Source organism: Xyrauchen texanus, chromosome 8, assembly GCF_025860055.1.
Source record: "Xyrauchen texanus isolate HMW12.3.18 chromosome 8, RBS_HiC_50CHRs, whole genome shotgun sequence".
NCBI lineage: Eukaryota > Metazoa > Chordata > Actinopteri > Cypriniformes > Catostomidae > Xyrauchen > Xyrauchen texanus.
In genome coordinates this window covers 38,740,956-38,767,883 of record NC_068283.1, presented here as the reverse complement: position 1 = coordinate 38,767,883, position 26,928 = coordinate 38,740,956, and the positions used below count along the sequence as shown (strand labels likewise).

Here is a 26,928-nt window from a genome sequence, read left to right as displayed (position 1 = left end):
ATCAATTATGAGATACTAAGTCATAATTCTAAGATAAAAAGTCAGTTATGGGATACTATATCAATTATGAGATACTAAGTCATAATTCTAAGATAAAAAGTCAGTTATGGGATACTATATCAATTATGAGATACTAAGTCATAATTCTAAGATAAAAAGTCAGTTATGGGATACTATATCAATTATGAGATACTAAGTCATAATTCCGAGATATTAATTCAAAATGATGAGATAAAAAGTCAGTTATGGGATACTAAGTCATAATTCAGAGATAAAAAGTCAGTTATGGGATACTATTTCAATTATGAGATACTAAGTCATAATTCTAAGATAAAAAGTCAGTTATGGGATACTATATCAATTATGAGATACTAAGTCATAATTCCGAGATATTAATTCAAAATGATGAGATAAAAAGTCAGTTATGGGATACTAAGTCATTATTCTGAGATAAAAAGTCAGTTATGGGACACTATATCAATTATGAGATACTAAGTCATAATTCTGAGATAAAAAGTCAGTTATGGGATATTATATCAATTATGAGATACTAAGTCATAATTCTGAGATAAAAAGTCAGTTATGGGATACTATATCAATTATGAGATACTAAGTCATAATTGCAAGATAAAAAGTCAGTTATGGGATACTATATCAATTATGAGATACTAAGTCATAATTGTAAGATAAAAAGTCAGTTATGGGATACTATATCAATTATGAGATACTAAGTCATAATTCTGAGATAAACAGTCAGTTATGGGATACTATATCAATTATGAGATACTAAGTCATAATTCTGAGATAAAAAAGTCAGTTATGGGATACTATATCAATTATGAGATACTAAGTCATAATTCTGAGATAAACAGTCAGTTATGGGATACTATATCAATTATGAGATACTAAGTCATAATTCTAAGATAAAAAGTCAGTTATGGGATACTAAGTCATAATTCTAAGATAAAAAGTCAGTTATGGGATACTATATCAATTATGAGATACTAAGTCATAATTCTAAGATAAAAAGTCAGTTATGGGATACTATATCAATTATGAGATACTAAGTCATAATTCTAAGATAAAAAGTCAGTTATGAGATACTAAGTCATAATTCTAAGATAAAAAGTCAGTTATGGGATACTATATCAATTATGAGATACTAAGTCATAATTCTAAGATAAAAAGTCAGTTATGGGATACTATATCAATTATGAGATACTAAGTCATAATTCTGAGATAAAAAGTCAGTTATGGGATACTATATCAATTATGAGATACTAAGTCATAATTCTAAGATAAAAAGTCAGTTATGGGATACTATATCAATTATGAGATACTAAGTCATAATTCTAAGATAAAAAGTCAGTTATGGGATACTATATCAATTATGAGATACTAAGTCATAATTCTAAGATAAAAAGTCAGTTATGGGATACTATATCAATTATGAGATACTAAGTCATAATTCTAAGATAAAAAGTCAGTTATGGGATACTATATCAATTATGAGATACTAAGTCATAATTCTGAGATAAACAGTCAGTTATGGGATAGTATGTCAATTATGAGATACTAAGTCATAATTCTGAGATTAAAAAGTCAGTTATGGGATACTATATCAATTATGAGATACTAAGTCATAATTCTGAGATAAACAGTCAGTTATGGGATACTATATCAATTATGAGATACTAAGTCATAATTCTAAGATAAAAAGTTAGTTATGAGATACTAAGTCATAATTCTGAGATAAAAAGTCAGTTATGGGACACAATATCAATTATGAGATACTAAGTCATAATTCTGAGATAAAAAGTCAGTTATGGGATACTATATCAATTATGAGATACTAAGTCATAATTCTGAGATATTAATTCAAAATGATGAGATAAAAAGTCAGTTATGGGATACTATATCAATTATGAGATACTTAGTCATAATTATGACTTTTTATCTACAATTTATGACTTTTATGTCATAATTTTGTCTTTTTATATCCGATTTATGACTTTTATGTCATAATTTTGACTTTTTATATCCGATTTTAGATTTTTATGTCATAATTATGACTTTTTATCTACAATTTATGACTTTTATGTCATAATTATGACTTTTTATCTCCAATTTATGACTTTTATGTCATAATTATGAGTTGTATCTCCGATTTATTACTTTTTACGTCATAATTAGGACTTTTTATTTCCGTTTGATGACTTGGTATCTAGTAATAATCATAATTATTACTTACTAAATCACAATTTTTATGAGGTGGAAATAGGCTTTCATAACATATTATGTTTAAAATAGGTTTAAAAATAAATTATGTTTAACATATTTAACATCCATCCATCCATCCATCGTCAACCGCTTATCCTGTGTACAGGGTCGCGGGGGGCTGGAGCCTATCCCAGCTAACATTGGGCGAAAGGCGGGGGACACCCTGGACAGGTCGCCAGTCCATCGCAGGGCCATATTTAACATATCATAGCTTTTTAAAATAATTAATATGCAGTGTTTATTCTTGAGAGGCCTTATGTGTATACCGTCCCTGTATGCAAAAACGTCAAACGCTTTTAACGTCTCCCAAAATGTCATGCTGCTTTTGTCATTGTTATCGTCACATTCATTAAAAATGCATTATTCTGTTGTCATTTGGGATATTGGGGACCTTTGTCCATGTGGTTACAAAGATAACCCATGTGCAATGGACTGTGTTATCACACTTTGAAAATGCCATGTTCGCTACATCTCTTTGTGTCTCTTAACCCTTACCCCTCATAATCGTCACATTGTCTGCAAACAGGACAAATTAATTATGTAAAGGTGTGATCAACTAAAAGGTAAAACAAGCATTAGGGTGAACTTGGGACACCCATATTTTGTAGCTTTACTATTAGCATAGCTTTACTATTGTTCAGACTTCAGGATATGAGCAAAACCCTTACTCTATTGCTATTATGATTAATAAGATTTTGCCTGATGGATGATAAAACAGGTGCATTAAAAAAAAATGACTAGACTTACATTGAAGGAGAGATGGGAGCCTATTTAGGGGCCACAATAGAGCTGTTCATGTTGTAGTCCAAAAATCTAGAGGATAATTAGCATTTTCGAGCCATGGATTCCCTCTGTATTTTGAGTAAAATAAGGTCTGTGGTAAACATTACTATACTTGAAGATACTTATTAACATTTTAATCTACAAAATACTACTGTCAAAATCATATTAATTTTATATAAATCAACGATGGTCCATAAATACACACCAGCAGTACACATGATAGTGCTAGAAATATGATTCATCAATTTCAATTGGAAAATAGTACTTCAGATAACAATTCAACCTTTACACCTTTCATACTTATACATTCACCTTCCATGCAGTTGCTTCCAGAAAGGTCTTGGACCTTATCTTCCTGTGTTATCTCTGACTACAGAGCCTGTTGGGGGGTGTTCGAACATGTGCCCCCCCTCATCTCTATATAAGCCAGACCAGGGACCTGGGACCAATCACAGAACTTTGCATCAAACAGACATCTGGAACCACACCAGAGAGATACCAGCTTCTGAATATCAGCCTCTGCTGTCAGTGAATCTGTGCTCCCAGCATGATGTGGAAAACCACAGCGCTTGTAGTGTGTCTGCTGCTGGCTGGAGTTGAGGCATTGAACAGCCCCTCGTATGGAGTGAAATTATGCGGCCGGGAGTTCATCCGCGCTGTCATCTTCACCTGTGGAGGTTCTCGGTGGAAACGCTCCTTAACAAACACAGGTTAGTGCTTGAGACCTAAAACACATGCACGAGTTTTATTGTGACATTTACATGGTCATGTTTTGTAAAACCTTTGTCTACAAAAATAACTAAAGCTTTCAATTATAATCCTTTAGATCAAAAGGTTTTTCAAGATCATGATCAACAATTTCAGTCCAAATTTGTATATATTGCAACAGCGTAAATGATTGCGATTCATCCCTTTATTTAACAGCTGTATGTTACATTGAATGTCTGTTTTGTTGCACAGATGAAATACTGGACTTATTCAACTCAGATGACAATAATGCTGCAGAGAGCTGGATGCTGCATACTGGTTCCTCATCCTCTCAGCATACCTCTGACCCTAAAGCTCTGTCGGTGGCACCAAGTGAACAAGAAGGCATTGAGTTCAGCAGACCTGTACGCTCACTCATTTCACAGGAAGTGCTTGAAGCGTTGCGTACCGTTGACAGGAAGGGACGAGATGTAGTGGTGGGACTGTCCAATGCCTGCTGCAAGTGGGGTTGCAGCAAAGGAGAGATCAGCTCCCTTTGTTGAGACTAATCTACCTAATGGAGCGAATGAGAGAGAGAACTTGTGTATGTGCTTTCTCTGTGTAAAAGTTTACTTTCTGTTCATTTATTGTGCTTAAGGCACGCAAATTATTTTATTGCATTAAAACTCCCATGTTTTAGTTTATTTAAATACTGATTTTATTATGTTTTGTAGTTTGAATTCATTTCACTGTATTCTGCTTTTAATATTCACCCAGAGTTTATTGTATTCTTGAATAAACATGAATATTTGCATTCATTTGTATTGAATGGGTTTCTGCTGAGTTGTGAATAAGTATACCGTTGGGGTCCAAAAGTCTGAGACCACATTTATATCTGGAAATAAATCAGTTTTAGGACTTTGAAAATGTAAATTGAAGTTATGATGTAAAATGAAGAAGACATTTTTAGAAATTAAGACAAAGGGTGCAATGGGGCTAAAGGCCCCCATTGAGGAAAATGTATGTTTAAAAAAAAAGAAAGTGTTTCACGTTTAAAAAAATAAATAAAAGAGTTATGTAGTTTTTTAATATTAAAGCAGCAACATAGCTGGTGTGAAAACAAATAATAACGGAAGGTTGTTTCAATGAAAAAATTTATAGAAAAAAATTGGGGATAGGGGCAGATAAAATGAGTCAACTTATGCATATACTTATAGATGCTCTTTTGAGTAACAAATTAGGATAATGCTTAATGAAAGTAACCCTATTTCCTCTTAATTTCACTGAAAAAAATATACAATATTGATTGAAGTGAGTGAGTAATTTTTACTTGACAATTTTGGGGAGGGGGGGGGGGGGGGTTCTCCCCATTTCTCACCAATTTGGAATGCCCAGTTCCCAATGTGCTCTAGGTCATTGTGGTGGGGTAGTGACTCACCTCAGTCCGGGTGACGGAGGACGAATTTCAGTTGCCCAGCCGTCGCAAGTTTGAATCCTGGGCATGCTGAGTGACTCCAGCCAGGTCTCCTAAGCAGGGTAGAGTCACATGTGGTAACCTCCTCGTGGTCATGATTTGTGGTTCTCACTCTTAATGGGGCGTGTGGTAACGTGCCAGGATTCACAGTCTCAGAGGCTGAGGCAACTGAAACTTCACCACCCAGGTGGGTAACCCGCGACACCACAAGGAATGAAATATTTTCCAATATTTTTATAATGACCTTAAGCATTACAATGCCAATTGTCTTCAATGACAATATAAATGCCATTTATTTATTTGAGCAAACAAGAAGTCTTTATAATGTCATGTTTCCTACTTTTCTCACACAGGGGGTCCCTCATAAAGGGATTGTCAAATTTGGCCTCAAAAAGTTTGGCAACCCCTGGGACAGGGGGGCCCCCATACAGTTTCCCCTAAAGTGAATTTATTGGAGGAAAAGGATCATCTTTGGATCATCTGATTGGTCACTGGGGCTTTACGCAACCGACATGTAGGCGGGGCCTTCTGGTAATCAATGCACGCTTATCCAGGGACTGTTACAGTGTTGGCGTGGACGGCGTTATGTTTGATCTTAAGCGCATTAATGTGCAACAATTTGGAAACCGCATGAGCGCGATGGTTGCGACTTAATAGGGTAAAATGTACTTTTCCATAAACGAGAAACTATAAGGGAATATTCTTCCAGGAAGTAGGCTACAAAATGCATGCACCAACATACAGAATGATGTCTTATGGATTTTGTTGTTATTGACGGATATCTGTAAAGAAGACAACAGAGGAAAGCAGCGGAAAACGTGTTTTGAACGCCTTCGAGTCAGAAATGTTTACATTGTTGCGAAACAAACAAACGCGTCACTGATCGCGGGCTTTCCGTGATTGTGTTACTGCTCGTATGAAGTTAATAGTGCGTTAAACTGTTCTCACGTGTGCGAATGCAGTGAGCGATGGGATGGGACAATGTGCACATATATTTGCTTATACTTCTGCACATGTGGATGTGCTTTCAAGGTGAGAAGGTGTTTTCTTTTGCAGTATTTCAGTCAACTCGGTGTAAGTGTATATACTCATGTATAAGATATCCATAAAGTGGCCCCAAAAGTATTAAGACACTTGAGTAACCACAATTAAAAATGTATAAATGTCATTGCATTAAATAACAATATCAAACCAATTTTTTTACATCATTCTACTTTTACATTCTAAAACAATATTTAAAAAATGAATTTAAGAAATATTTGGACAGTTTTTTCGTAATCAAACGTCTTTAGAACATCGCTATAGTCAGGGTTGGGGAGTAACGGAATACATGTAACGGGATTACGTGTTTAAATTACCAAATATAAGTAACTGTATATTCCACTACAGTTACAGTTTAAATCATTGGCATTTAGAATACAGTTACATTCTAAAAGTATTTTGATTACTGAAGAGATTACTTTGCATTTTATTGTCAGTTGTTTCATTTAATATTTAGTTTCAGATGGAAAACATTTATACATATAAATGATGTGATCCAAAGTGCATTTGAACAGCGGTGAAACACTTTCTTATGATCTGTTGCATTCATACGAGCAGACTGAGAAGTACGTTTGAAGTAAGTTTGGAGCAGAAGAAATAGAAATAAACCTTGTGTAAATTGTTAGCTTTATGCTAAGCTAATATGCTATTTCTAGCCATTTTACATGCACATGATCATATTTTTCTATCAAGAAAATTCAAGTTGGATCATAATTTATTTTTTCGAGTAAGACCTTTGATATTAGGGCAAAAATAATATTCTTGATAATATTTTTTTGTATTGTTTTCCTGTATAAATATCTAAAAATCCTTAAAACAAGACAGATTTGATTGATCTTGTTTTAGAAACAACACTGCATGAGATATTTGGGTTTTTCAGAGAATGTATTTTTAACATGTGTATTTTGTCTCACTGTACTGGCAGAGTTTTTATAGTCAAAACAAGTGAAAAAAATCTACCGGTGCAATCCAAAGTAATCCAAAGTATTTATAAGTAATCAAAAGTATTTAGATTACATTACTGACCTTGAGTAATCAAACGGAATATGTTACAAATTACATTTTACAGCATGTAATCTGTAATGGAATACATTTCAAAAGTAACTCTCCCAACCCTGGCTATAGTTAATTTAATGTGAATCCGCTAGGTGAACTTGGTTTAAAGTAAATGCAAAATGTCCACAATATATATTCACATTATAATTTAAGATGGCATTTACTTTTATGTTTTGTTATGTAATGCAATGGTATTCAGATATTTTTAAAGTATGGCTCAAGTGTGTCTTTTAAATAGAAAAGGTTTATTCCCCATTAGCTTTAGCAAATCATTAACGACTCGCATATAAGGTCACTGAATACCAATTTGAACATTTCTTGTTGCGTATTTGTTGTTAAAGCAATTATGTGTGCTTGAAGAATTCCAAACTTTGCTTATGCAATTGACATGTTAGAGTGTATGTTCTGTATTTTTGTCCCAACTTGTTCTTATCATCATATTATCTTTTTTGTCTTTTTTATGGGTTCAGCGTCATTAGTAGTGGATGTAAACTGCTGGTGGAATCAATCTTTTCCTGTGGTGGAGAATGTGGCTGTTGTGTGCAACACCAGTGCACAGGGAAGCACAGACCATTGTGAACTCTGCCAGCTTTATATTATCATGCACAAACAGAGACATCACTTACCCAATGCCTGTGCCAACACGATAAAAACTTTTCACATACCTGTTGCATCAGAACATCTCATAAATATTGACTGCAAGCTTGTGTGCCAGGACAATAAAGATGAACCTTGCCATGTCACAGGAAGAGGAGGCTGTGAGTATCACTGAGTTCAATTATATCGGATAACAATAACAAAATACGGTACTTCCAATAATCTTATGACTGTTTTTGCAACTTAAAGGAATGTTCTGTGTTCATCATCACATATGTAGCTCAATAAATTATCACCGAAAATTATTTCAATTCATCCCTTAACCCTTCCTTGGTTCTGACAATCAGGTTGCACCGTAGACCTCACCGGGTCAAAATGACCCGCCATTATTAATTACAACTCAACATCTGAATTTACCAATTTTTCACCAACAACTGATCATAAATCACAAAGCTACTTATTGCAGATTTCCTAATGCATATTTCAGGCATTTTATGGATGGTAAGTCAAATATTTTTATGCAAATAAAAACCAATGAGTCCTATTGTTTGTCTCATAAGAAACTTTTTTTTTCTCCAAAGAAATGTCTCATCTATATCATTTTATTTGTCTCCAAACACACATTTGTGTGTGTGAAAACGTTCTGTGTGTGGGTGTATATTTATATCTATGTACGGTAAGGTGTGAGAGTGCATATGTGTATGGAGAGTGTGCGAGGTAAGGTAATCACATAAACCGCAGAATGTACAAATGTGTGTGTGTGGAGAGGGTGTGTGCATGCAATTATGAGTATGAGTGTACTTTTTGGAACTGTGCAACCATTATGCACCTTTCTTGCAAGTCTTTATATTAACCGGGTCAAATTTTCCTTGAGAATTTACATAGGGACTTTTTTTATAACTTCCTTTTAAAAACATAATATTAGTCATTTTTACATCATCGGGTTCAGATCACCTCCTTACAGGATGTCATGAAGTTTCAGGATGAAAAGTTAAATTTCAGTTGATGTAAATCAGTGTTAAAATCTGAAATGGGTCAAATTGACCCAGAAGGCCCTTCAAGGGTTAAAGGAAAAATATGTGTGAAGTTATGCAATTACAATAGAAGTCTATGGGGCAAGCCACTGCACTGGGATAACTGTTGAAATACATACTATTTCGAAAGAAGATGTGTTATGATACTAATGAAAACGAGTTTTATCCAGTGGTATTAACAAGTAAAGCTGCCGAACACAATATAGTTCACATGATATGTAAAAGGTACCAAAAAAGAAACTGTTTACAAAGAGAAAAATCCACCCACAAATTGGTGTTTTTTTTTAATAAAAGCACGATTTAGACAACTTTACAGCTCAATTAATGCACAAGACTTCCATTGCCCCATAGACTTCCATTGTTAATGTGTTGCCGTAAACACACACAAGGGATTTTCTTTGGTGATCAGCAACAACATGTCACAGAAGCGATCAATAGCTATCAGCTTAATTTGTTTGAACCCAGAAGGTTCCTTTAAGAAATGCATATGTGTGAATTCATTGTCAAAAATAAGACGAAAAAGGAAGTGTGGCTTGCTTTCGCAAATATACCCACATGACTTCCTGTTATCTGTTGTATGAAAATAATTGTGCTCTTGCAGTACACTGTGTTTATGGCTTTCTGCTCCTTCCTTCTTTCCTAAACGTTTAACGTTCTTTCCTTGTTTACAGATCCCCCATTTCCCCCATCCCAGCCCGACTGTTCTATAGAAGACTTGGAGGATGGAGACATTCATTGCTCTTGGAAAAGTTCCAATGAGTCAATGATTCCAACTATTTACATCCTACACTGGCAAGATTTTGATGAGTATGTCACAAGTGTTGCCTCAATAACACTACCATTACATTATGCATGCTCATGTATGTGGGCATCTAAGTGTGTGTGTGTGTGTGTATTTATATACAGGAATATTAACTCCAGAGAGAGTGATAGTGAGAATGGAGTCATAAAACGAGCAGAGTATATGAAAAACACTGACATTAGTGTGTGGGTCACTGCTAAAAACCTGCTGGGTTCTGCACAGTCTGATGTGTCTGTCTTCAACACAGGATATATCAGTAAGCCACTTTTACTCTCTCACAAACTTGAACGTCAAATGTGAACGTGCCACGCAAACCTCGCGTAACATCCTGTGCAACATATACAACTATAAAAAAATGTTTTTTGAGGCATCGGACGTCATGTCTGATCTCACCTAGGGCACAATCACTGAGATTCCCCATCATGTGTGCAATACATTTGCCATTATTGTCAATACAGTGAATTAAACTTTGCATTACTCATGCTTGCTTTAATATCTTTACCCTCTGGGTTTTTTTTTCTTTCTAAGCACGGCCATACGCCCCCTACATTACTAACCACACCTCGCAGCCACTGGAGATCTTTTGGGAGATGGACTGTGAACTGTTGAGTTTCTCTGACGTTAAGTGTCAAGTGCAGTACCATGTGCACGATGACATGCATTTGACTGAGGTAGGAGGAGTAGAGGAGAAACTAGGACAATGTCTCAATTCAGTTGGCCATAGACTCTTCCATCAGTCTTGATGACATTTCTAGGGGGCCAGTTCCCACAATTGTTCATTACTTCTTTCAAAAGATGTGATTTGGTGTAATTATGTTATGCACACCGCAAATTTGGCCGAAATTCTGTTCAATCAGTGCAACATTGCAGGACTGGAGGTGTTCTACAAGTATTGACTAATGAATATATTCACACATCCACTTTAAAATACTTAGATGCCAATTGATATTTGAGGATATTTTGTGGCTTATTCATCCAAAAATGCAAATGATGTCATCATTTACTCACCCTCATGTCATTCTAAACCCACATGACTTTCTTATGAAAAAAAAAAGAAGAATATCCTGGTCCGTCCATTCGGTGTGTTCATGCAAGAACATGCATTGTTTTAGCACTAAATAGGAATGTCCCGAAACGATGCTGGTCTCAGAATCGGTTCGATACTGCACTCATGTACTCGTGCTTGTAAAAATGCTCCATATACCATCTGACGCATAAATGTCATTCCTTAAACATTCAGCACACAGATTAAAATCACATTATGTCTCAGTGTGATTATTAAGCTGCAAAGGCTGCAATTTAATGAGATAAATATAAAGTTAGCATGTGCTACACTCTTCAAATGTGAACAATTGTGGATAAGTGCAACCATGTTGGCCCATACACGGAAAACACCATCATGAGCAAGTGAGCGGAGCGATAATTCACTTTGTAGTGTGTGGCACATACAGATTACATATTTAATTAAATAGCAACCTTTTGTGGGTTTAATAATCACCTCAATCGGGACTTACCGAAATGGGATATTTGTTAAAAAAATAAGGAAAAAAAGTCATACAGGTTTGGTCATGAAGGTGAGTAAATTATGACCGAATGTTTTACTTTGGGGGAACTATCCCTTTAAAGCGAATCATAATTTATTGAGCAGAGATTTGTCACCTATTATAGTTTATATCCTAGTTAATGTTCATCAAACAGACTGTGACTCAGTTAAATATAATTGTGCAGGTGGATGATTATCAAGTTACGTTTCTGTTGGAGGAACCGCAGCCATTCACAGAGTACAAGTTTCGTGTTCGCTGCCACTGTGGTGAGGAGGAAGTTATGAGTCACTGGAGTACAGTGTATTCAGTCAGAACTCCCCCTGCAGGTCAGAGAAAAATACCCTCACACACACTTATATTCATTTAGCACATTGTATTGCACTCCAGGGTGACATTTACTGTTTTATTGAAGATGTCCACAAAAGATTGAATTAGCGCATTTCTCATTTTAACATGACTTTAGGGTCATAAAACTCTGTTCTACATGATTTTAGTGTGATAGAATTGATTACAAGGTTCATCTGTGTTGTGTCGCCATAGCAACGAAGTTGTAATATTGGTTAGTAAGGTTATTAAGCGATTTTATCACACTAAAATCAGGTAAACGCATATAATGTTTATGTCTTGTGGCTATACTTTTGAAACATTGTGTATTTTAACATTGATGGATTGGCCCTATTCACTTCCACTGTAAGTGCCTCCAAGTAACCAGGATTTTGTTTCCTTGTTAGGACATGTGACGTGTTTAAAACATTGTTGCAAATTGCATACTGTTTCATATACTACTTTATATATATTTATATACCTGCCAACACTCACTATTTTACTGGGTTTCTCCCATTTTTCCACCCTTACTCCCAATTTACAATTTCTCCCGATAAACTCACAGTTTTCCACATCCACACTTTGCTAATGAGAATGTATTAGACCTCTAGACAGTGTTGCCACCTGTCCCAGATGGCGTCAAAGTGAAGTCGTTCCAGACTGTTAATTTAGCATTGATACATGTTGGAAATTTTTCATACGGTGGATAAGGGGTTGTCTGAAAAGTCCACGCATTGTGCTGATATGCGCTAATACTGTGGAGGATGTGGTATGGGGCCATCTGAAAAGTCCACACATTGTGCTGATATGCGCTAATTCTGTGGAGGATGTGGTAAGGGACCGTCTGAAAAGTCCACGCATTGTGCTGAAACGCGCTAATACTGTGGAGGATGTGGTAAGGGACCGTCTGAAAAGTCCACGCATTGTGCTGAAACGCGCTAATACTGTGGAGGATGTGATAAGGGACCATCTGAATAGTCCACGCATTGTGCTAAAATGCGCTAATACTGTGGAGGATGTGATAAGGGACCGTCTGAATAGTCCACGCATTGTGCTGAAACGCGCTAATACTGTGGAGGATGTGGTAAGGGACTGTCTGAATAGCAGAGGTGGGGACAAGTCACACATGGTCAAGTCCAAGCAAGTCTCAAGTCTTAACCATCAAGTCTCGAGTCAAGTCTCAAGTCGCAGTTCAGATAAATCAAGCAAGTCAAGTCAAGGGTTCACCCTAAGCAAGTCAAGTCAAGTCCTGATAAGTTTCAAGTAAAGTCAAGTCACACTACTAAAATAAATAGAGGTAAATTTTTTCGATACATATTTATTTTTGCACAGAAAAGATGAACTTGTATACATATATTATGTATCTTATTTATTATACATTTGCTACATATTAATCATATGCATATCTGTGCTACATTAATATCTGAAAATAAAATAAAATTGTGTTGTTTACACAAAACATTCAGACATTAACATTACCTGTAAACATTAAAACTAATTTATTTTCGTATGCACAAACATTCTTTACATTTTTAAAAATTATGTAATTTAAGGAAAATCAATTTGCAAAACCACATTTATCAATCAAATCAAATCAAATCACTTTATTGTCACACTACCATGTACACAAGTGCAACAGTAGGTGAAATTCTTGTGTGCAGTTCCGAGCAACATAGCAGTCATGACAGTGACGAGACATATACCAATTACAATAAACAACATACTTTCACAAAACAATTTACAAATCAAATGTACACATACTTACACAACACAATAATTATATACAATGTACAGTAAACAATACACACAATATACAATACACAATATACAATAAGTGGGAGTATGTGAAATATATATATATATGAAGTAGTATATTGAGGAGAATATGTTGACAGTCCAGAGTGAAATTATAGATGAATAAAGTGCAGTGCAAATTATTGATCGTGATAGATCAAGTGTTCAACAGTCTGACTGCTTGGGGAAAGAAGCTGTCATGTAGTCGGCTGGTGCGGGTCCTTTATGTGACCAAGTGTAAATGGAATCGTTTTGATAAATCAGAATCAGCTATCCGATCTGAGAAAACGCATGAAGTGGCCAGTTGTAACGTTAAACATAGGGTTGCCAACCACAACAGTTTTCTGTAGCCTTGTGCGAACTTATTCAATAGAATTAGACTTCTAGAATGTTCTTTCAAGTGCAAAAAATATATTTTTTTAATTTAGTAGTTTTTCTTATCATAGCCAACAAATGTCTTCGAAACTCCTTTTCCTCGATTTACTGAAGCCTATATGTAAAACGCATTTGCAGCTGCACAGCCGTGTATATATCTATGCTGCATATATCTATGCCGTCTGGCTCGCTCATAGGCTGTGCTGCGGCAACTGCACAGCCAATGGCGCGAGCGCTGGTCAGAGCCCGCCCAGGGGCGCCAAGTCCCCGAATTTTGCATTAAAGCAGGTCTTCGTTCATTCATAGTCTGTCTGACGTATATATTAGAATAGAAGCTATGTGTCTGTCATGGATTTGCACTGAATTGATACTCAAAAATACGGAACAAAGTGCGTTCCGTATCAGTTCAATACGGAACAAGACTTTATATTATACTATATATTATAAGTATTATACGGAACGGTTGGCAACCCTAGTTAAACAGCCCCTTAGAAATGTTTAGGTGCGTGCAAGTGATCACATCGCCGCCTCCATGTTAGCCTGTCATGCAGTTATGTGCAATGCTTTATAGTTTCCACACGCAGTCCACAAACTTGAAAATGCGCACATTTAATACATACATTATAACCTAAATGTAATATTGAGCTGCCCGCTCATTTTAAGATGCCAATCAACATTAAAAAATTCAGGCAACGCCACTGTTATAATCAAATTCCCCAATAAGTTACATCTATTTACGAGACGTAACAGTATAATGATAATGCCATGGTCACATTTCTAATAAGAAAAAACATAATATGCCATCAAGGCCAAATTATGACAAACAGAAAAGATTAATTCATTACATTAGTAATCGTTATAACGTAGATCTTAGTGAAACTGACTATAAAGAGATTACTTTCTTACCTTTCCTTGTGGTTCTTCTTGATATGTCGAACGAAATTTGACGTTGTGGTTGTCGTGTCGGATATTCGTGCCTTGCATATTTTGCAACTGGCAAATCTTTTTTTATAGGCACGGTCCAGTTCAAAGTCTGTATAGCCAAAGAGACAATTTGTGGAGCTCGACTACTGTCTGCCATGTTTGGCGCGGTTTGAATTGAGCAGCGTTAAAGGCACAGATGCCAATAGTGATGCTGACGTCACAATATATATATTTTTTAATTAATTGTATTGCTGTTTGTTTATTATAAGTTCAAGTCATTGTCGAGTCTTCCACTTCAAGTCAAGTCAAGTAACTTGTTCTCAAGTCAAAGTCAAGTCAAGTCATTTTCGTACTTTAATCAAGCAAGTCACAAGTCCTGAAAATTGTGACTCGAGTCAAGTCATGTGACTCGAGTCCACCACCTCTGCTGAATAGTCCACGCATTGTGCTGAAACGCGCTAATACTGTGGAGGATGTGATAAGGGACCGTCTGAATAGTCCACGCATTGTGCTGAAACGTGCTAATACTGTGGAGGATGTGATAAGGGACTGTCTGAAAAGTCTACGCTTTGTGGTGAAATGCACTAATAATGTGGAGGATGTGGTATGGGACCGTCTGAAAAGTCCACACTTTGTGGTGAAAAGCGCTAATAATGTGGAGGATGTGGTATAGGACCGTCTGAAAAGTCCACGCATTGTGCTGAAACGTGCTAATACTGTGGAGGATGTGGTGAGGGACCATCTGAAAAGTACACACATTGTGCTAAATCTGTGGATTTTTTTATTTAAAAAACAGAAGTTCAATATAAATGTTCAATAAGATTACACAGATCCAACAACGTATGAATACAATCACTGAGTCATAAAGACAAGTACAGGTGAAAGAAAATAAAATTATCATTAAAATGTACCAAAATACCCCCCAAAAATCGCCCTATTTTTTACAATCCAATGTTGGCAGGTATGAGTGTATACCAGGCAGTATGCTAGTGTTCTACTCCAAACTTAACCTGAATGATATTAATGGTCAATGATGCTGATTCTGCATCTCTATTATTCTTTGCAGCACCAATTGGGCAGCTGGATGTTTGGACTGACTGTGCCCCTAATTCAAACACATCTTCCTGTAATGTCTTCTGGAAGGTAAATTCCCACAGTGCATCATTTTAATGGGTTCATTTTCAATGGGCCAATCATGAACAAGCTGCCAGAATGTGACAGGATCATTAGTCTCACATTATTCTCTCCTCTGGCCTTGTCTCTGTGCTCTCCACAGGAGATGCCCCTGTCTCAGGCAAAAGGGGAAGTTCATAACTATGTAGTGACGCTTAAGCTCGATAATGGTAAGGAGAACAAGCTGGTTACCAAGCAACGGAGAGACACAGATAGTCAGCATCCCGATGAAAATGGCTGCCATCAGCTCAGGCATTTCCCACTGCAGCCGGGTGTTATGGGAGTTTTTGTGTCAGCCAATACTTCAATGGGGATGTCTGACCCCACGTTTATGGCGTTTCCTGTCATGGGTATGTTTTATGATTAAATGTGTGTATGCAATTTCTCTAATAATGGTGGCACAAAATGGAATTGCACAAATAGCGACTTTCTCTCTCATGCTGCTTTCACCAAAGAATCACAGTGTTTACACTTTGTAGGGTTGTTAACCTACAAATCTATGCTGTAAAATACATTGTCCGGTAGCATAAAAATGTGCTTCATGTGGTAAAATCTAAATTAACTGTTTAATTATTCCATTTAAAAATGTTATGTAATCTGACAAAATATACCTGACAGATTAAGTTGCATGGAAAAAGTAATTTTTAAGGTTTAGATCAATGAATACTTGAGGTAACAATTGCAGGTTACTACACTTTTCAGTATTTCAGTATTTCCACAACTGGAATAGTAGGAAGCATTTTAACATTGAAAACAATACACACTTCACCTTTCAATCTGAGATTTAAATGATATTAATATTACATTTGGAAGTTCGTGTTGAATACGTTTGTACCAATATGACAGATTTAAGGTGCACTCAGTAATTTCTTTCCTAATTTAAAAAGTTTAACTTCTAAAGAAATGAATAGTCATTTTGAAACACATTTAAAAAATCACGAGCACTCATGTGAGATGAAGAGTTCAGTCATCTCAGTAACCTTATAAAAGCTGTTTTATTATACATAGAGCAGGGGCGCCCTCATGGGGGCAGCCATGTTGGCATCAACAGAATACTACTCTCTTAATCTCAGTAACTGCCCTGTTATTGGACATTTTCCTTCATGGATTAAAATAATCCTGGTTTAATGTGCATAGTGATTTTCTACAAAATGGCATTGGTAACTGAAAGCTACTATGTTTGAATGATGCAGCATCCAGGCCACTAGGTGCCAGCGTAAGCCATATTTTGACATACTTCAAAAGATTTGTGAGCGCACCTTTAAATCGGACGGAAACATTTATGTTGCTAACAAATTGCTAGATATGGAGTACAATTGTTTTTCATTTTGTCAGGCATGTACACTCACTCACTTGCTTGTGGTAGTTGTAGTCCTTATTTAGCAACTCGTTAGCAACATACATTTTTAAAAAAACATGGCAGCTTCAAAATTCACATTTGGGGTATGACTGTGTGTAATTTATGTTGTAGAACAACATGGCCAAGTATCTTCAAGTAATGTTTACCACAGAGCTTATTTTGCTCACAAATTGAAAACCCCCATTATTAAAACCCATTGGAAATTCCAGAGGGAACCCAAGGCTAATTAGCCTTCTGGGCTTGCCCACAAATTGATGTCACGGCTGAGCAGCTCTATTATAATTATTACACTGCTCTGTGGATTACTTGACACTGATTGTTCTATCTCTGCTTTCTGCTGTCAGTGTTTTTTGTATAATGACCTCTTAACTGTATAATTGTAGCCGATTTCCTAGTTAGCTCTGTGCTAATATCATATCTCTCGTATCACTTCATGGTCAAAATAATTTCAACACAAATCCATATATCATGTCCATTTATTTGGTAAATGGCTGTGTTACGGCTAACTTTACATCATCCGTTACTTATGTTAGACCTATGTCATATTATACAGCACGTCAGATGACACCAGAGGTGAATCTGAGTGTAATAGGAGAGAACCACCAGCTGTTTGTCACATGGTCAGAACCTTCTCAGTTCTCTGAGAGCCTTCTGGAGTATGTGGTCGAGCACGTGTCTGTAGAACTACCTCACACTCCCTGCCTGAACTGGGTCAAGGTAAACAGAACCCAGAGATCTGTCACACTCACAGGTGGGTTTGTGCATGTGTGAGAATGTGTGTGAGAGATTTGTAGGTGTGCCTAGTGTCAGTGATTTTGAGTTTGTCTCCATCTACAGGTGAATTTAGGAACTATACAGCATATAATGTATCATTGTTTGCCGTCATCAACAACCACAGCACTTTCCTCAAGTCTGCAATTGCATACACACTTCAAGGAGGTATGTAATGTGTGCCGTTACACGATCCATAAGACATTTGCTCATTTAATCAGCAAACATAAAAACAACCTGTGCAGATGTTGTTTTAAAGTGTGTTTTGTAAGATTTTCTCGATGCTTAGGGTAAATATAACGTGCCAGAAGATGCACGTTCTTGTAATTAGGTTTGTTAGTCAGCTAGACTTCACTTTTCATCTTCCCCTTTTCAGTGCCCCCTGAAGTCCAACAGTTCCATGTGAAGAACATCTCTCACTCATCTGTCACTCTGATGTGGAGTCCCATTCCTGTGCATGAGAGTAATGGTGTCATTCTCCAGTACTCAGTGGGACTCAATGAGACAGGTAACAGAGGAGGATACAATACACGAATGTACTGTATAAAAAGACACAGCTGTGTTTTAAAAGTTTGAAACAGTGGCAAGTATAGTGAGAGCTACAGTAATAGTTCAACAGCACAGACTGATTAACGACTATTGAACACACTTTACATTCACTGTTTTGAATGCATGTGAATTTTAAGATTCATTCACAGGTGGCACCTCAGGTTCTGCAAGATAGCTTAAAAGGTGGTGCTTTGTTTGTCCCCAGCTCAAAATTTTGAATTTGATCATTTTTGGAAAAGTGAAAGATGAACAAATTATGTAGTAAGCCAAAATATTAAATGCCATGTATCGATATTTACTGAGTAATTCATGACTTTGTAAAGGGAGGTCAAAATGACAATTATCTCCTATGATGTTGGAGCAAAATTACAGGTGAACAAAATAATCTTAGAAAGGTGGCAGTGTTATTATTTGTACACAGAGATGGCTAGCTCTATTAGTAAAATCAGGTGATTTCAGCAGCTCTTGTTGCATTATATACCAAAAATGGGAAAAAACAAGATTTTTGTGTTGTTGTTCCAAAGTTGGAGTGCCTGTAACTCCAGAAGTATTAAATACATCTTAATATCCTTTTAGATTCTGGTTCAGAACAAACTTTCCTTGTTGTATCTTCATTTGTAAGGCCCTATAGGTTTAATTCCCAGAGATATGGGGCTCTCAATGAGCACTTTGTGCCCATTTACACAACAACTAAGCTATGTTGTAACGTACGTATTGCTAGAAATTGTGGGAGTGGTGGTGGCGTAGTGGGCTAAAGCACATAACTGATAATCAGAAGGTTGCTGGTTCGATCCCCACAGCCACCACCATTGTGCCCTTGAGCAAGGCACTTAACTCCAAGTTGTTCTGGGGGGATTGTCCCTGTAATAAATGCACTGTAAGTCGCTTTGGATAAAAGCGTCTGCCAAATGCATAAATGTAAATGTAAATGTAAATGTAGTCACTGTAATAAGGGCAAGGTAGGTCGCTTTGGATAAAAGCGTCTGTCAAATGCATAAATGTAAATGTAGCCGAAAATTGTCTTTTTGACCCCCACTCTTGTTGTGGATTTTTGGACACTTTTTATTTGTTCAAATAATATGATCTTCCAAAAGAAATGCACTTATTTTATTTATTTATAAACCAATTTCCCTTCAATAACATGCACTTATTATTATACCACGTGCATGTACACATTTCATATATGCTGTCAATTGACTTTTTAGGATCACTCTGCACTCTTTTATCTCTTAATTCTTTCATAGTTATTTCTACTTGACCTAGAATGAAAAATTATATTATCGCCATTCATTTAGATAACTCATTAAATTTAAAGGATAAACGTATATCTTACTATTTTAGTTTATTTCCTACTACAACCATCTGCAACGCCAATATCTTGAAACAATTTTTCTAATTTGTTTCACCTTCACTATTCAATCCATAAATTCATAAAAGGCCATTTATTGTTGTGTGGGGCTCAAATTTCTCATATATACTTGTCCCATTTGTTTGGTATTCTCATACATTCATTCTTTCTCCTTAATATTATTAATAAGGCTTATTCACTCATTCTTCATCCTTATAATTAAGGCTCATACAGATACAGACAATCACACATACACTTTTTACAAACACAAGGCCTTTATAAACACAGAGCTCTCAAGAAACTTTTCCATTGCAATTTCCTACCCTACAAAATTGCCTTCCTGGTCAAAACTTTGTAATATTTAATTCCTCAACACATGAGGAATATGCCTAGGCCTTCCTTATGCTTTATCTGTTTTTATTTATCGCTCTCATCCTCTTAACAGTAAAAACAGATCATTGCATTGCATGAGTGCATGAGTGTCTTTACCACCATGGGCAAATTCTGGCCAGCAACACAAACTAATTATAAAAGCTAAGAATACTTACCTTTTAAGTGGCCACTGTTTGTGTTGCTCGTCCAGCCAACCCGCTGCTGTGGTCACTCTTCTGCCCTGTTCCGTCCCATCTGGGTTGCCAATTTGTTGTGGATTCGGCCATCGGAGTTTTTGATGCCAGAAAATAGACTTTATTATCAGAAAACAAAGCCGAGTTGTCCTTCTGATACAACTGATGTGTCTTGAGTTTGCACTCGCTTACATCGGTCTAACAAGTCATGGCTAAAACCTTCCATACATTTTCTTCTGTGTCTTCAGTCTGTTATTTTTAAAAAGGGAACATCTGGAACCTCTTTAAGGGGCCTTCTTCTATATTTTCTGTAGTGTCAAGACATGAGACTCAAGTTTACCATATGAGTACCATATGTGATCACGCATTGCATTTTGAGGGGCCTCATTTTCACATGCCTCTATACTCACACACACACACACACACACATGTTGGGTTTTCCATGTTTTATTGGGACTTTCCATAGACATAATGGTTTTTATAATGTTCAACCTATATATTCTATCCCCTAACCCTCACAGAAAACTTTCTACATTTTAAAATTTTTCAAAAAACATAATTTAGTATGATTTCTAAGCTGATTTCTTTCATGTGGACCGACAAAATGTCCCCACCAGGTCAAACATTTTGGGTTTTACTATCTTTATGGGGACATTTGGTGCCCACAAAGTGATAAATACACGCACAGCGCGCACACACACTAAAATACATGCTTGACCATCAGAAATAATTGGAGAATAAAATGGCTATATTTACACTTGATTCATTTATATTTAACTTGATATTCCACACTCTACAAAATAGTGGATTACTCAGTAAATATTAATTCATGGCTTCTACTATTGTGACATTCATTATTATTTCTGTTTATCTTTCCTCAGTGTAAACATTTCAGCTGGGGATATTTCTGAAATTTTGGGGGAAGCTTAAACGTATCTTTTTCAGCCAAATAGGCATGATTATTATTGAATATTTTAATTGGTTAAATATCAGGCAGTTAATCACAGCGGTCAATATATAGATCTGTATGACCTTGTTTAACAGGAGCTAATGTGAGCAGTGACAGAACCAGTGTGCAGCTGTTAGGTCTGCAGCCAGCTCAGCAGTACCAGGCCTGGGTCAGCGCTGTGACCTCCGCTGGTGAGGGAGTGAGAAGCATCACCACTTTCTCCACCACTGAGGAACCTGGTAATTCCTTCATTTCCTTCACTCCGTGCTAGGCCCATATTGATGAAACAACAGGAGCTCAAATGTTCAAAATGTCTTTGTGGTCATTCTTATGCAATTTGTGGGGCAGAAATTCAGCTTCTTCTAGATATATGTAAACCTGTCTCTCTGTTTAATCTCACAGGTTATGTTACCCCAGTGCTGTTGGCTATTATCATAGTCCTACCATTGTTTGTCCTGGTAATACTCCTTGCTTTTGTTTTACTGTAAGTATTACCTATCATGTTTATACTTCTTTCAGTGCTACAGTTTAGCTGTAACAACAATTGTGTTATTTCTGCATTCCAACAAATCACTCTTTTGTGCACTTATTTATTGGTCTCGCATACGGTTTAGCAAGAATGTAAATTTTTTATGTGCATTTTGGTATATGGCTAAAAAACTGCTGGATGGAAACGCCAAGATGTGAATAAAATCTCCGCAGGGTATCCGCGGGTCCTTAAAAAGTCTTAAATTTACTTTTTAAAATGTAAGGCCATAAAAAGTCTTAAATATCTTAATTAAATTACAAGAAGTCTTAAATTACATTTACTGACATCTTAAATTTTGGGGCGTGAATAGAGATGCTTAAAACAGTGTGTGAGTCAAAATCATCTCTCTCTCTCTCTCTCTCTCTCTCTCGTGCATCCGTCATTCAGCAGCTGACACTTGAGTTTAGTGTGAGCGTGTGCAGGTAAGAGCATTTTTACTGAACTTACGACGCTACACATGTACAAACCTTCTTAAACGCATTAATCCGAAATGCAAATGCTGTTATTTTGCGTCTCTAACACTGTCGTTCCAGCTTATAATCGACAAAGCGGTCAACGTTACAATTTGCAAGCGCGCAAGTCTGGAGCGATCATCTGACGCCTTTTAAATCGTTGCTCATCCTTATTTTACACTACCTTTGACAATAATTGTAAAGCTAACAGAACTACTCTCACAACCTTGTTTCCATTCTCTTTAAAAATCAAACATGGCACTACTGTGAATAATGTCTATAGACCAATCCTCTTGTTTACAAAAATGTCAGCGCATGTGCAATAAGTGGCGGCAGAAATCCCGCTGATTGTTGTGCTAGATTTGACAGATTAGAGGATTAAATGAAAGTATGACACAAAACCATCATAAATACAAACATATTCTTAGCGATACAATTGCTATAATGATATGAGTTAATAACAAACATGTAATCGTGGCCGCAGTCAGGTCAACTCTGTTGATGATCTTGAAGCCATCATTTTTCAACAATGTATTCTGAAAAAAGTTAATTTTCCGCATGTTTTTTGCCACCACTTCCGGGTTTGACATAAGCGGTCCAGAGACATTCAAGTAGCCTTAGTGGTTTTGTATTTACCAGCTAATAAATGTTTTTTTTTTTCACTGTGAAAGTGGCCTTAAATTTGTCTTTATTTGGCATTAAAAGTCTTACATTTCATTCCCTTGACCATGCAGATACCCTGGCTTTGAGATAAAGTTATTTAGAGTGTTTTATCTGTGTGATCTAAACCGTGAGTATTTTATTAATAGAAGACTCACAGTGGCTACAATTTCCACTAATGTGAGGATGGAAAAGTGGATTTATTCGCATTGTTTTTGCGATATTATGGTTTTTCCTCCTAAATCAAATTTGCAACTTGGATGGAAACATAGCTATTGTTCCATATTGCTTTTTATTGGAAAATGAGACATATTTTCATAAACTTATATCTACATCCTGCTGTTGTATGATACAGGTTACGGTCACTTTCACCCACCTGGTGTTTTCCAAAGATTCCAGACCCTTTAAACAGTGAATTGTTTAAACATGCAAACTTTCAGGTGAGTTTTTTGGCCTAACTGCCAATGTACAGATATTCCATTAGTATGCTGCATGCCTAGGAATTATAAAGAAATTAGCAAAATTCGGTTTTAAAAGATTTTAGTTAGAGTTTAGCATGTCACACCACAGGACATGTCGACTAACCATGAAGTGTATTCGTTCATGTCTTTGCTTCCAGGATTTGTGGCCTGGCCACTTGTCTACCTCTGAATCATCTCTAAAGATCTCTGAGCTGGAGATCGTAGAGAACCTTGTTCCCACTACACTTACCCATGCCTCAGAGACTGAATTAATGGATGAGGAGCCCCATCAGAAGCAGATAGATGGAATACAGAGTCTGGAGTCTGAGAAGTCAAAGAGTGGAAGCGTTTCAGAGTGTGGCGGTTGGACAAAGGACTACAGAGAAATTGTTGACACTGATGAGGATGAGGAGGAGGAGGAGGAGGAGGAGGAGGAGGGTGGTAGTGATGGTAAAGAAGAGGATGAGGACTGGGTTGAGCAAAACTGTGTCTCGGACTATGAGAGGCATTTTATGCCATCTGTTGAGGCAATTTAACACTGACTTGTCTGAGCTGTACTGTATTTACTCTTTTAATATCCAGGTTCCCATGGTCATGGAAATATCAGGGAATTTTAAAAACAGATTTCCAAGCCTGGTAAAGTCATGGAAATTAGATGAATCTCAAAATGTCATGGAAAGTTCTCTAGTAAATATGCAGTTTTCTAATTATGCTCTACTCTACAATATTTCATTGGTTGGAAATTGTTCTTTATGAGTGATTTATAGAAGTAATTAAAAAAAATTTTTTTTTGAAAAGTCATGGAAACATTGTGGAAATTAAATGGTCAAAAAGTGTGGGAATTCTGAAATATGAAAACAATAGTGAAAAGTCACACGTTCTTTAATTGCCAAATTTATGTAGGTCTTAATTGTAGAACTATGGACATCATTTCAAGTTTACAATCTTCCAAAATACTAAATTAGTTCCAATGTACAACTAACAATAGAAATAAATAACAAATTAAACTACTACAGACAGACACACAATTTACTTGTACACAAACCAAGGACTGTAAAATATATAGTTTTTTTACTATATATATAATAAAAATGTTCCACATATTTTTAAAATAATTTGTAGCATTACAGATTCTTTTCAGAAACATTGTCTTGTGAAATGTGTATATATATATTGGGTTGGAACAGTCAGGAATGCTGAGAGGATTATTGGTGACCTCCTGCCCACCCTCCAAGACCTGTATGTCTCTAGAATGAGGAGATGTGCAGGTAGAATCACTCTGGACCCCACACACCCTGCCCACTCCCTCTTTGAATTGTTGCCCTCTGGCTGGCGCTACAGAGGACTGAGCACCAGGACATCCAGGCACGACAACAGTTTTTACCCTCAGGCCATTTTCCTCATGAACAATTAAAGTGCCTCAGGACTCCCATAGTGCATTATTGTAAATGCATATCTTATGTACATTTGTAAATTCACATATTTAATTCATTAACTGTACATACCCCTACCTTGCACATACATTAACACTTGCACATGTACAGCCGTGGCCAAAAGTATTGGCAGTGACATTTTGTTTCTCGCAAAGTTTTCTGCTTCAGTTGTTGTGTTGAGTCACATTGTTTCTAGATTATTGTGCAGAGTGATCAGATGCATTTTAAATAATTACAAAAAGCTTAATTCAACTTTATCACAAAAACCCAACATTTCACTGTTTTTTTGGCCCTGGCACAAAATGACCAGCTAACATCATTTCACTAATCATAGCAGCACCTGGGAAAGTGTGAACGAGTACTAGTCAGGTGAAATCACTCTATCATTCTGAGTGGATTATAAGAGCAGACTGATTGCTATAAAAGGAGGGAAGAAGTGCTTTCAATCATTGTTTTCTTGTTCGCAATGGTTACCTCTAAAGATAGACGTGCAGCCATCATCGCTTTGCATCAAAAAGGCCTCACATGCAAGGAAATTGCTGCAAAGAATATTGCACCTGTAAGAACCATTTACCGGATCATCTAGAACTTCAAGGAGAGAGGTTCAACTGCAGTGAAGAATGCTTCAGGACGTCCCAGAGTGTCCAGCAGACGCCAGGACCGTCTCCTCCTGAGGAATCAGCTACGGAATCGTGTCACCACCAGTGCAGAGCTCAATATTGGCAGTATGTTGGTGTGAGTGCATGTGCACACACAGTGAGGCGAAGGCTTTTGGACAATGGCCTGGTGTCAAGAAGGGCAGCAAAGAAGCCACTTCTCTCCATCAAAACATCAAGGACAGACTGAAATTCTGCAGGAAGTACAAGGATTGGACAGCAGCAGATTGGTGCAAAGTTATTTTTCTCTGATGAAGCCCCCTTCTGACTGTTTGGGACATCTGGAAAATCGATAGTCTGGAGAAAAAAAGGTGAATGCTATCATGAGTCCTGTGTCGTGCCAACAGTGAAGCTTCCTGAGACCATCCATGTGTGCGGTTGCTTTTCATCCAAGGGAGTGGGCTCTCTCACAATTCTGCCCAAAAACACTGCCATGAATAACGAATGGTATCAAAACATCCTGCAAGAGCAACTTCTCTCATTTACATTTATACATTTGACAGATGCTTTTGTCCAAAGCAACTTACAGTGCACTTATTACAGGGACAATCCCCCCGGAGCAACCTGGAGTTAAGTGCCTTGCTCAAGGACACAATGGTGGTGACTGTGGTGATCGAACCAGTTATGTGCTTTAGCCCACTACACCACCACCACTCCACTCTCTCAACGATCCAGGAGCAATTTGGTGATGATCCTCAAAAGGCGAGTGGATAAGGAGAAGCCCAAAAATTGTGATCAACTCCGAGCACTAATAAGGCAAGAATGGATCGCCATCAGTCAGGATTTGGTCCAGAATCTGATATCCAGCATGCCAGAGCGAATTGCAGAGGTTATGAAGAACAAGGGTCAACACTGTAAATATTGACTCTTTGCATAAATTGAATGTTTTTGCAAATAAAAGCCTTTCAAACGTATGAAATGCGTATCATTGTTTTCCAGTATACCACAAATACTGAATCAGCAAACTTTGCAAAACACAATTTATGTCACTGCCAATACTTTTGGCCGCGGCTGTACATACACCATTATGTTATATGTCCTATTATTTGTATGTGTGTTTATACTCTTACCTTGTTTTATGTTCTGTGTGCACTTGTTTCTCCTATCACCAAAAAAAAAAAAAAATCCTTGTACTTGAGCTTGTGTGGCAGTAAAGCTCATTCTGATTTTAGTGTGTGTGTGTGTACGTACGTTTTATCTGTAGAAAACTGTACCAACACAGCACCCATCCCCCATGTAGTCAGTCAAGCAGCTTGCATTTTACCCTGTAGGCTCCAACTAAGCATGCGCTGCGGCCTTCCGGTCG

General features: G+C 36.9%; 2 protein-coding genes across 4 annotated transcripts; both read left to right on the top strand.

The window, feature by feature from the left end:
- The first annotated feature begins 3,546 nt into the window (after positions 1 to 3,546).
- Positions 3,547 to 4,517, top strand: LOC127647312 (relaxin-3-like). Its single transcript, XM_052131481.1, has 2 exons — positions 3,547 to 3,773; positions 4,024 to 4,517. The coding sequence occupies exons 1-2, from the start codon at positions 3,611 to 3,613 to the stop codon at positions 4,311 to 4,313; spliced, it is 453 nt and encodes a 150-aa protein (XP_051987441.1). The 5' UTR covers positions 3,547 to 3,610; the 3' UTR covers positions 4,314 to 4,517.
- A 1,259-nt stretch (positions 4,518 to 5,776) lies between these two features.
- On the top strand, positions 5,777 to 26,741 carry LOC127647293 (interleukin-6 receptor subunit beta-like). 3 transcript variants are annotated; one of them, XR_007971039.1, is made up of 16 exons: positions 5,777 to 6,256; positions 7,792 to 8,079; positions 9,624 to 9,759; positions 9,859 to 10,010; positions 10,283 to 10,425; positions 11,483 to 11,624; positions 15,782 to 15,858; positions 15,992 to 16,238; positions 17,802 to 17,999; positions 18,086 to 18,187; positions 18,396 to 18,527; positions 21,527 to 21,670; positions 21,834 to 21,915; positions 22,351 to 22,382; positions 23,428 to 23,512; positions 23,692 to 23,744. XR_007971039.1 is itself a non-coding variant. In XM_052131456.1 (15 exons), the coding sequence occupies exons 1-15, from the start codon at positions 6,193 to 6,195 to the stop codon at positions 24,067 to 24,069; spliced, it is 2,370 nt and encodes a 789-aa protein (XP_051987416.1). In that variant the 5' UTR covers positions 5,777 to 6,192; the 3' UTR covers positions 24,070 to 26,741. The 3 variants fall into 3 exon arrangements, 1 of the variants encoding a protein (XP_051987416.1); XR_007971038.1 differs by having other exon boundaries at positions 22,348 to 22,382; XM_052131456.1 differs by lacking the exon at positions 22,351 to 22,382 and having other exon boundaries at positions 23,692 to 26,741.
- Positions 26,742 to 26,928: the final 187 nt, after the last annotated feature.

What these genes read in the sequence shown, in the direction of transcription:
- LOC127647312 (XM_052131481.1), top strand. Translation starts at nt 3,611, where the DNA reads ATGATGTGGAAAACCACAGCGCTTGTAGTGTGTCTGCTGCTGGCTGGA. An exon ending in ACGCTCCTTAACAAACACAG is followed by an intron (nt 3,774 to 4,023) that starts GTTAGTGCTTGA and finishes TTTGTTGCACAG; the next exon opens with ATGAAATACTGGACTTATTC.
- LOC127647293 (XM_052131456.1), top strand. Translation starts at nt 6,193, where the DNA reads ATGGGATGGGACAATGTGCACATATATTTGCTTATACTTCTGCACATG. An exon ending in TGTCACAGGAAGAGGAGGCT is followed by an intron (nt 8,080 to 9,623) that starts GTGAGTATCACT and finishes CCTTGTTTACAG; the next exon opens with ATCCCCCATTTCCCCCATCC. An exon ending in CCTGTAATGTCTTCTGGAAG is followed by an intron (nt 15,859 to 15,991) that starts GTAAATTCCCAC and finishes TGCTCTCCACAG; the next exon opens with GAGATGCCCCTGTCTCAGGC.